This window comes from Volvox carteri (assembly GCF_000143455.1).
Source record: "Volvox carteri f. nagariensis unplaced genomic scaffold VOLCAscaffold_12, whole genome shotgun sequence".
Lineage (NCBI taxonomy): Eukaryota > Viridiplantae > Chlorophyta > Chlorophyceae > Chlamydomonadales > Volvocaceae > Volvox > Volvox carteri.
This window is the reverse complement of record NW_003307555.1, coordinates 1,251,828-1,262,748: the sequence shown is the minus strand read 5'-3', so window position 1 is coordinate 1,262,748 and position 10,921 is coordinate 1,251,828. Positions and strand designations below refer to the sequence as shown.

General features: G+C 53.8%; 2 protein-coding genes across 2 annotated transcripts in view; one reads left to right on the top strand and one right to left on the bottom strand.

Moving 5' to 3' along the window:
- Positions 1-4,858, bottom strand: part of VOLCADRAFT_89383 (uncharacterized protein) — a gene marked incomplete at both ends in the record, with an annotated part of 11,587 nt that extends 6,729 nt beyond the window's left edge. The window contains 8 exons of the mRNA XM_002948925.1: positions 196-279; positions 1,285-1,407; positions 2,376-2,562; positions 2,996-3,101; positions 3,446-3,599; positions 3,760-3,803; positions 4,101-4,187; positions 4,762-4,858. Coding sequence (XP_002948971.1) covers positions 196-279; positions 1,285-1,407; positions 2,376-2,562; positions 2,996-3,101; positions 3,446-3,599; positions 3,760-3,803; positions 4,101-4,187; positions 4,762-4,858 — 882 coding nt within the window. The remainder of the gene's footprint in view (positions 1-195; positions 280-1,284; positions 1,408-2,375; positions 2,563-2,995; positions 3,102-3,445; positions 3,600-3,759; positions 3,804-4,100; positions 4,188-4,761) is intronic.
- Positions 4,859-5,453: 595 nt separating this feature from the next.
- VOLCADRAFT_117015 (uncharacterized protein) lies at positions 5,454-10,317 on the top strand (the record flags this gene model as incomplete). Its single annotated transcript, XM_002949026.1, has 10 exons — positions 5,454-5,472; positions 6,138-6,232; positions 6,664-6,720; positions 7,193-7,252; positions 7,542-7,650; positions 7,984-8,036; positions 8,424-8,486; positions 8,807-8,876; positions 9,536-9,748; positions 10,190-10,317. The coding sequence occupies 10 exons, from the start codon at positions 5,454-5,456 to the stop codon at positions 10,315-10,317; spliced, it is 867 nt and encodes a 288-aa protein (XP_002949072.1).
- Positions 10,318-10,921: the final 604 nt, after the last annotated feature.

The window sequence follows — 10,921 nt, the reverse complement described above, 5'->3', positions numbered from 1 at the left end:
CTCTCTCTTCCTCCCCCTCTTTCTCACTCTCTGGTGGCTTTACCAGGGCCTTGAATTTTGCGGGCGCTCGAGGTGCGTCCAATCCTCCCGAGCCGCAAAACACACACGACATACCCGAGAGCTCTGCCCAAAGACCCGTCACCCAGCTCCATCTCCCGATTATCCCACCCCAGCCAGACACCCAGCCCCACCCACCTGGCTCCAAAACAGACCCGCGGGTCGGGAAGTGTCCGCCAGCTCCTGTAAGCCCTGCTCTAATGCCTCCAGGCGCTTAGCCAGCTGGGGAGGGTAAGGGAACAGAGTTTCCGTACGTGGGTTTGGGGCAGTTGACGGAACCAGCAGGGCAGCGTAATATTGCGGAGGGGAATTTATATGTGAAAATCAGATGGGAGGGCTGCTAAGCCGGGGGTTTGGGGGGAGGGGTGAGAGGAAGCGGCGGTCTTCTGTGGGTTTTGCAGCGAGGAGAGCAGGCAAAGAGACGGGGTACACCCGGCGTGGAAGAAAAGAAGAGCGGTGTAGGTTCAAATAGAGTGTTGTGTTGTGAGTGAGAACTTTGGCACCTTGCCAATCACGCAACCCAAAGTTCTCACTTCTGGAGGGAGAGACGTGAAAGCTTAAGGAGCAAAAAGGAAACGCCGAATGAAACCCGCGTGCCGCGTGCCGCAACCCACAAACCCATAAACACTTGCCCGTAATTCTGCCACCTCGGCCCGCAGTGCTGCATTATCTTTCTGACATTGATCCACCTGCGACGGTGTTATGGAAACGTTAGGATGCAGGCTCGCCAGCAGCTTCACAGTGGAGGTGATGGGACGCCTCCGGCCTCAAAACCCAGTCACATTATCCAATTTCGCCAAAGCTAGAAGTAATAGATTCCCAAGATTCTACCTTGGCTGCAAGGGTCAAGAATGCCTTTTGCAGCGGAGTGACGTCGAAGTCAGCATCTCCATTCTGCACGTCATATGCCATCTTATAATGTTCTGAGGAGAATTATGTTGGTTGTTGGAAGAATCACTTGTAATAATTGAAATTTCTTTCGCTTAATGAGAACGTGACGTTACTGTCTTAGAGTTTATCATTGTTGAGGAGCATCAAACCAAACATGTCAGCTGCTAGCAATTGTCAACCACGGTAAGAGTTGTTTTGTGCTGGGGTACACTGCGCTTGAGACCAAGTTTCGATGTACGGTTGGTGTGTACAACACCTTGTTACCTATTGTAACCCCCATAGTTTCTGAGTCTATCAGGTCCCATACTTTGAATACTGTAATAGGTCAATTCTCACCTTTCTTGACGGATTTCCTGTATGCACGATGCCCTTTACAAGGAACTGAGCTCCTTTTTCTGCAGTCGATTGTATCATACGCTTACTTTCTTGCGTCATGTTGTACGCCTTCTCTTCCGTATACTTTTTCGTGGCCCATAGGGTTTGTAAACATGGTGCAACGGAGACTTTTCATTAAGTCGTTTGATGCGTCCTGCAATTTGGGCTACTTATGTCTCATTTCTACCATCAGGCAAACAGAGCGTCGGGGATAAACTTGTTTGCGCTCCCACGTATTTTCCACGTATCTTCTCTATGTGCCGGGACGGGAGGCTTCTACTACCCCAATATGCCCGGTGAAATGCCTGCATTGTCCTACTTCTGACAAAAGCCTCATCGCTATCACCTTCGGACTGGCGGATGCGCTAGACGTTGGCGCTTTAACAGTCGCAAATCTCAACTGCCCATGACGACCACGATGTCCTATTGATTTGAGCAACTAATCCAACACTCCTTCTTCGGAGGCAACGATCCAAGTTCCTGCCAACCTACCAATCCTGTCTCGTCGCAAAGACTGTGCAACATTGCCGGTCAAGCACTCATATTTCGCCCTATTTCCACCCGCACCCCAGCTGCATTCAACGTACCGGGTCCTACGGGAAAGCACGTTTCCCCACCCTTACAAAACACGCAGCCTACCCTGTCCAGAAAAGCAGCGACGGAACCATGGTGGCACCTCTTATCCTTCTAACCTTCCCACCCAACCTCCCTCGATCCGAAACACACGCGTGCCCATCCCCACGCACATAGAACACCACCAACAGCACACAAGCTAGCCGGTTACAGCTCCCCTAGGCCCGGCGGCTACTCATCAGATGGCGCTACGCCGCTTGCCGCCGACTCCACCGTCCGAGACTGCGATCCAATAAAATTAAAAATACAAAAGGCAAGTGAAGAAGGAAATCAGAGCTCAGCAGCAGCCGTGGCGATTGGGAACTTACTTCACAAGGAAAATAGAAATCACAGAAACATGCCTTCACTTCCATTCACTTCCATTCATTCAAAGTGCATGTGTACACACACGCACGTTGTGTACATGCCGCCATACTCACCGGACTTGGTGGTGCCCGCACCGCCACTCGAGGTGCGGCCGCGGCCCGGGGCGTAGACAGCAGTGCCGTCGGCATTCCTGTTGCGTACACGAATGTGTTTTTGTGTGCGCGTGTGTGTAGGTAAAGAGAGTGAGTTAGCGCGCGACTGAGGAGTATGCGACGTATGGCTTGGTGGATTAATAGGTTGCTGGTGGCGAATGGGGTGCGTGGGTGGGTCAGTGAGGAGTGAGGGGGGGGGGTGCAAGAATGCCACCGGCATTTTTAAAAGACTGGCTTCCCAGCTGCAACATTCAAATGCCTGTTGGCGATCCTCTTCGACAATATGTCCAAGACACCCGGCCCAGCGTCTTTTCGTGGAGAGGGTGGGTGGGGGATGGTGGGGAGGGTGGATGGGGTTTCCTAAACAAGTACAAGGCTTCGAATGAGAACTTCCGCCGAGAAGACCGTCAAGACAGGTCCCCTCCGCTCGGGACACACATACACGCACACACACACACACACACGAGATTACACGTACATCTATCACACCACGTGTACTTTTCAAGCTGTGTCCTCGAAACCCTTGCTCTGCCTGTGTCTGTCTATCTGTCTATCTGTCTGTCCATCCGTCTGCCTGTCACCTCAGCGCGCAGCTGACGCCATTCTCGAAGCCCCAGAGCCGGCCCAGCGAGTCAACGGAGTTGGAGCTGACGTTGGCGCTGCAAGTGGGCGCAGCCTCCCAAGAAACTGCCGCCGCGCAAGGAGAGAGGGGGGAGAGGGGAGGAGGGGGGAAGAGGGCAAGAGAACACAGAATGCGCAGGGAAATGAAGCGCAGTGACACATACCCGGCTTGGGGCTTTCTTCCCCTCACCACCAAGCCCATAGGCCCCCACATGCATTCACCTACATACGCACCTACATACGCACCTACATACGCACCTACATACGCACCTACATACGCACCTACATACGCACCTACATACGCACCTACATACGCACCTACATACGCACCTACACCCAACCAACCGCCTGCAACCACACCGTCCCCGGGTTCTATCATTTCTATACCCAGCAGCCCCCGGGGGACTTACCCACACCACGTGCAGCGGCCGCGGTGGCGTTCGCGGAGATGTTGGTCTTCTGCCCCTCCGGAGTACCAATACACACCTTGTACTGCTCCGTGTCTTTGGCGTACACGTCGCACTCACTGCGAACTGTCTGGCCTGCTGCGGCCACGGAGGCGCCCTGGAGTCGCAGCGGATGAGTCGCAGCGGATGAAGGAACGCATACAGAAAATCATACCTCGCGACCGCGGCCCATCCGGCTAATCGGCTCATGTAACAGCACGACAGAGACAGCACGACAGAGACAGCACGACAGACACAGTACGCCCCACGCCACGTACCTGACCCACGGCAGTAGCAGGCTGACCACCCGTGGATATGGCGGCTGGGGGCGGCGGGGCATTGTGAAGCAAAGCCGAAAGCGCCGGGGGCAGGGTCGAACAAAGCGGAGGGGGCCGCCGAGGTGGGTGCAGGGCAGCGCAGGTCAGGGCCCGGGGACCGCGTGTGGTATCGGGCGTGTGTTTTGAGCATGTCAGCGGCACTGCGGCAGAGCGTGACTGTTCCCCGACCCCCCCCCGCGGATTAGTCTCTCCTCCGAATCGCGAGTGATGCCAGCAGGATGACGATGCTGGCGGTGATAGATTAACTCCCCTGGGGCTAAACTCTTTTGTCAAGGACTCACTGGATTTGACGTTGGACTCTGCCGTGCCGCCGGGCGCCGCCTCCGCGCGGGAAGTAGCCACCGCCGTAGCCTGATGGAGCCTTCGGCCTAGAGGTGTTGCGAGGGGGGGGTTCGAGGTAAAGGACAACGGAGGGAAAATCCAGGCAACATAGCAGTACAGCAATTACGGCATATGCGACTTATACACGGGCAAGAAGAGATGTGGTGTGCGCATGCTGTGTATCAGCCCTGACAGCCTCAAAAGAGGCGCCAGCGGATTCATGAAGATTGCCGTAAAAAACTCGTGAAAGAGTTGGATTTTTGCGAACTGAAGGGCAGACACAAAAGATGTATGCTCGTTAAAGGTGTCTTCGTGCACATGCAGATTCTTTTGGATGCGCAAGAGCTATGTGCGCAGGCGCGCAGCAATTTTTGGCGGTGACTTTCGAGAGTGTCATAACTGCCCTCGTTGACAAGCTAATGCAGGTGTGTTAACCCTGTTCATGGTTTTGGGATAGGCGCGATTGTTGTCCGCCACGCCAACAGCAGAAGAAGCAAGGAGCAGCAGGTAACGGACAGCCCAGCTATCGCCATCCATTTTTCACTTTAAATGTAACGTCTCGGGAGGTGTCCTTTTTGTTTTTCGTATTTCGGAGACATTCTGTTCGTCCTGTTGTCTTACCGCTAAATTGTGCCGTTGCGGCGCTCGCTGTCGGTGCCGCAGCAAGCAACGCCGCCGCTAGCAGCGCCAATAAAGCGCGGACGTACGGGCCCGTCATTATTTTGGAAACTTTACTGATGAAAGTATTTACACTGTCTCGGAGGAGACGGCTTTGCTCAATTGCTGTGTTGCGGGATAGCAGCAATAGGAAATTCGTCCGGCAAGTATCTTGTGCAGTCTTGCGTCTCTGTTCGGCAGCTTCAACGTATATGGGGTAAATTGAATATTTTAAGACTTATGTGTTGTACCGATGGCACTTTCAAGCGATGTAACGTCGATCGCTTCCCCTCATCACGTCAGAGGGCAGGTTCCGAGTCCGCGCGTCCAAGGCCTTTTGCCAACTGCACCCAACTTCTTTGGGTCCGAACTACATGATCTTAGTTATCCGGAAGTTTAAACCTGCATAAATGCTTGTCGTGTCAGAAACTGGAAAGCGATCAGTACCTTGCTCCAGACTTTGTCGAATATAGTGCACCGCGGGTCGCGGTTTGCTCCAGTACAAGGATTTGCAGCAAAATTACGTGCATTTGAGGAAAGCAAATTTATAGATATTTAATATCAGGTATACAGGTTGGCCGCTTTGTCTTACCAGCTGTCCAGTCAAGTCAACACTTGGGACATTGTTTGCGCTTCGTCACTGCTTCGGAAACCATATGGCTCTGCGATCTCCTGGTGCGACCTCGTTTCACTATTCATCTGTTAAGCTTTTTTTGCTTATTAATATATATTTGTAGCAACCATTTGCCACTGGAGGTGGCCGCCACCTCGTTCTGTGCGGCCAACGTGCTGATGGACATTTCGTTCGCGTTCCCGTCTGCTGCTAGCCTCCTACATTTTGCAAACGTGTTGAAAATGTTTTAAGCGTTCTCGTTTGTCCTGCAACTTTCGCTAATCCGCAGTTGGTCTCAAGATCCAAGCAATGAACACCTGCGGCCCTGACCGGTTCGCCGCTTCGCCCCGGACAATCCGCAAACACGCAGTCGTAATCAACAACAGATTACAAAGCCAAATATCTTTGAAAATCCAGATCCAAAACCGACAACACGCTTTAGCCCTCCCCGCGGGCGCCTGCGATGTCGTCGCCGCTGGGAACAGCCGCCGCGGTTGCCGCCGCTGCCCCACCGTCGCGACAGCCAGCTTGGCTCCCTCAACCTCTCACTCTCGAGCCACATGTCGCATTTTATCGGCCACCACCTCCATCACCACCACCAGCACACCACCATCGTCTGTTAGGTCACTGGCGGGGAAGCATCTCGGGTCGCAGCGCAGCTCGCTGCTGCGAGCACGACAGCTGGGACGGCGGACACCCGTACGACCCTGTACGGGACGTTCCGCAGTTGCTGTATCCGTGACTGCCAACCTGTTTTCTAGAGTATTCCGGATTATAAGGAGCTTTTTCAACGGCTTGGTGGAAAGTTTCGAAGACCCCGAGGTGATGATTGCGACTAATGCAGCTGGAGGTGCTAATGCTGTTGTATTGCTGCTGCTACTGCTGCTACTGCTGCTACTGCTGCTACTGCTGCTACTGCTGCTACTGCTGCTACTGCTGCCGCAATGCAACTTTTTCGGCTGGCTGAACATATACTGGCATTTTGCGTTACCTTCAGTTTTTTTTTATGCAAAAAATGTTTAGGTTCAGGTTCAGATTTCCTTCAGTCGTTTTTCTCGCCACACGTCGGCGGCAGAGTACGAACCTTTGACTAGGATTTTCCCTCGTTGCTTAAAAATGTAAGCAAGAAAGAATTTATCGGAAATGTCGATTCGAACTGTGGGCCGACCAAGTTTAAGTTAGGCGAGTGAACCCGCTAAAAAACACTATTTGGATCCTAAATCCGGACGATGGCCCCGATTTTGGTTTTGCAGAAGCTTTTGGATCGCGTGGCGGAGGAGATGCAAGAGGACATGGTTCGCATGCGCCAGGTGGGGTGGGGGCGGGGGTGGGGGGGGTGGGGGGAGGGTTTTGCCGGGTAGCCGTGGTGGGGTTGCATAGGAGGTGGGAGGGGTAGTGCTCAAGTACGGCAGCAGTTTGGGAAGATGCTATAGTTGTTTAAAAGGAACACTGTTTAGATAAGAGCGCTGTTGTTCCCTGTTGTGACGATCGGGTGGTGGGGGATGGTGGGGGACAATCCCAGTGCCTCCCGATTTGCTACCCTCTTGTGTCCGTGCGCATCCGCGCCTTTTTTCTTATTTACAAATAAAACGCACATTGTTTCATCACATGCGGGCAATTGCGTTGTTGCTGTTGCTGCTGCTGCTGTTGTTGCGGTTATGTCGTAACTGTTTTTGTTGTAACTGTCCTTATCATCGTCATAATTCCTCATTTCTGCTTGTCAACCGTCAACCTTCAACCAACAACTAACAATCAACAAACTGTCAACCGTCAACGCATTAGGCAACCGCCCAAGTGATGGCCAGTCAGAGACAGTTGATGGCTAAACAGAAATCTCTCCAGGTGGGGGTTGAAAACTGCAGAGGGAGCGGAGAGGGCATTGTTGGCCGGGTTCCCCTGCTCTTCTCCTCGAGGGGGGGTGTAGGAGAGGTATTGGTGCTGTGGGGATGGGTACGGTGTCGAAGTATTTTTGGGGGGGATCCGGATGAGCATCACGGGCTTCGTGTTGCCGTACCTTACTAGAGTGTCAGTGTAACACACCGTGTTCCTATTTGAAGCGCCGCACATGTGTGTTTGTGTGTTTTTGTGTGTGTGTGTGTGTGTGTGTGTGCGTGTGTGTATGTACGGCCAGGGCAGTGCGGATCAATGGCTCTCCCGGGCTGAGCTGGCGGTTGCACGCGGTCAGGACGACCTTGCGAGGGAGGCGTTGAAGCGGAGGAAGGTACTGCAGGAGGATGCTGGTGAGAGAGGGTGGTGGTCAGGAAGGGGAGGTGGTGGGGCCCAGCGTGTATGTGTGTATGTGTATGTGTGTATGTATGTGTAAGAGGGGGGGGAAAGGGGGGAAAGACGATTGCGTTTGTGTGGGTGTTTGTGCGCGTATGGTGGGAAAGCAAAGATGTGTCCTCCAGCAGCATTGCAGGGTTGTGTTTCGCAACCCTGCTTTACAACCCCTGGTGGTGGAAAACACACAGCTTTATGACCCGCCCGCACCCCTGCCCCCCTGCCCCCCTACATTCCCCCCCTTCCCCCCCCCGCCTCCCTCCCCCCCTCCCCCTCCCCGGACGCCCCCCTAGATCGCATGAACGAGCAAGTGGCGCTCCAAACTAACGCCCTGGAGCAGCTGCAGGTGATGACGATGAAAGGGACCTACCTCCGGGGGGTGGTGGTGGTGGTGGCGGACAGACCAGTAGTGGCGGGAACACCAGGGGCGGCAATCCTGCGGTGGTTGTGCGGAGGGTGGTGCGGAGGGAAAGGGAGGTACTTGCGATATAATGAGGGTCTATTACTTGTTATTCTTGTTTTTCGGATTTTTGCTTGCGAGATCAAGTCTCTCTCTCTCTCTCTCTCACACACACACACACACAAAACCTACATCATCACATCTATAGTTTGCATGACAGCGGGACTTATGGAAAAAGTGGAGATTTCTTTTATAAATCATTTGGTGAATATGTGCCTGCCGTACTCTACTGCTGACGTACTGTCGTGCAATGTACCTTAAAATGCATTGCAGGCGAATATTCGGGTGCTGGAGGGCAAGATGACGGAGGCGCGCGGCAAGAAGGAGACGCTTAAGGTGGGTGGGCTTGAAGGAGGGAAGTGCGAAGGGGGGAGGAAAAGATGGCGGATGGCGGATATGGGCACGCGTGTGTTTGTAGTTCGATGTGTGTTTTACTTGCTTGGGGGAAGGGGGGAGGGGGGGAGGGGGGAAAACTTGCCGGAGGTTGCCGGAGCTGCGTTCAAACGTTTTTTGTTCGTTTAATAAATGTGTCACGCAAGGCGAAATGAAAAATAAAGTATTGGACAAAGGAACCAGGCAAAGAGGTTGTGAGACAAACGCGTCCGTGTACACAGCTCGCATGTACGACAAGTGTCCCTGCTCGTCCCGCTTCTCAGGCCCGTGCCGCATCCGCCAAGACGTCGCTGGCGTTACAAGAGATGATCGGCGGCCTACGAATTCGATCAGGTACAAAAAATGATTGGCCGTGTCGTATACTTTGCACGCTTGCATCCGTACACTTCCCTACACCCCATTAAGTAGATCTAACCACCTACCAACGAATGACACGCCCTGGTACCGTATCTCCATCCCTCCTGCACTCGCGAGGCAAATCACGACCCCGCAATCCCTCACTACCCCAAACTATGGCGCAACAAACACGGCACTAACACTGTTACATCACCACACGATTGACCATCAAGTCAATATATACTTTCCAAGAGACAGAGAGGCACACATATATAAGGCCTGACTTCTGCTCCCAGTCGACCCAGTCGACCCGGGTTCAAATCCGCCTGCCGGCTCCTCGGGTGTTTGAGGAGTGATGAAATGGGAGGTGGCCCCCCATCATATGGACGGTGTAGGACGTGATAATATTAACTTGCGAGCTGACCAGGAACTAAGTTGATGCGCCGTTGATCCGCTAGATTTGGTTGGATGCTGGTGGTGAGTTGTCGAACCCAACGAATACAATCCGAAGTCGGATGGGGTGACGGATTAGGGTGCCCCTCTAGCAGGGGAGAGCAGGGACTGCCCCGGGAAAGGGGGCCGCTGGCGAAGTTAACCACCCTGTAACAACATACATATGGTAACAAAAATTTTCATTTCTCGGCAATGCCGTACAGGCACCAGTTGGGCTGCGTTTGAGAAGATGGAGGAGAAGGTGGCCCAATTGGAAGCTCAGGCCCAGACCGCCCAGGCGCTGGTGGCGCCGGACTCCCTGGAGCGTCAGTTCGCCGCTCTGGAGGGCGACAGCGGCGTGGAGGCGGAGCTGCAGGCGCTGAGACAGAGCAGCAGCAGCACCAGCACCAGCACCAGCAGCAGGCAGCAAACTCGCGGTGAGAGTGCTGCGCGTTTCCTTGGCGGGAGTTTGGTGGATTCTTCAAATTTGAAATCCGATTTGATTCGCATTCCAAAATTGTATCGTAAAGGACATAAAGAACAACAAATCGCGCGGTGGATTGTGATCTTTTTTTGGTAAAAACATTCCTAACGTTGGTTATTGACTAAAGAACAACATGCAGCGCATGTTCTGTCAGGGAGCTCGTCATTCGCGTGCGGCCGTGTGTGCGAAGTAAATGTCCAGCCGGAGTGTGTGAAGGAAGAGTCAGCCGCAAATTAGAACCTGCGGTCCCTTCCTTGCTAATGCTGCTTTCGTTGCTCAAGCCTTCCCCCCACTTCTTTCCCCCCCGCCCCCCACACCCTTGCCCTGGCAGCAGCTTCAATCGTGTGTGGTTCGTCTTTCCCCCCGCCCCCCAACCCCCGCGGCGGCTTTGCAGGCACGCTGCCCCCCGCGTCCACCCCTCCTCCCCCCAACACCCCGCTGCCCGGTCGACCTCTTCGTGACGTGTTCGACCCATTGGAGAAGGAACTGGAGGAACTGAGACGTAGGGCTCGCGAACAATGAGGGCCTTATCCCCTGTTTTTTTGCGTTTGTCTGTATGTGTGTATGTGTAGGGGGAAAATGGTTGCGTGTAGTTGAGGTGAGGATGTGTGTGTGGTGTGTGTGTTTTGGATCGGCAGCTAGCCAATGCTGAAGGGCAGAACGTTGTTGCCGTTGCAGGTGGTGGTGTCTAACGGGGTGGTGTTGAGGGAGATGGAGGATTACGGATTGGAGGTAAGGTGGAAAGGATATACATGTGCCTGGTGGTGATGGTGGTGGTGTCGTGATGGTGATGGTGGGTCTAAATAACCTAGTACGTGGGAAGAGCGGGAGAGGGAACAACGAGAGGGAACGACGTCAATTGGTGTCTCGCCTGCGTCCTGAAGGGCGGTGGCGGTGGGTAATTGCGGGGCGGGGTTGGGAATGAACCTACGAAGCATGAAGCCGGATGGAGTTCAGCTCTTTCCACTTCGCGTTATCGAAGGACATCAGATGTCTAAGATCAGGCCATCTTGACAATCATCATATTGGGTGGGGTGGAGGAGGGTTTGAATGGTGGGGAGCTCAGCTAGTGGCAGGTCGGCCAAGGTGTGGCAGTTTGGCGGAGGGCGAGTCTCGGTGGATGATG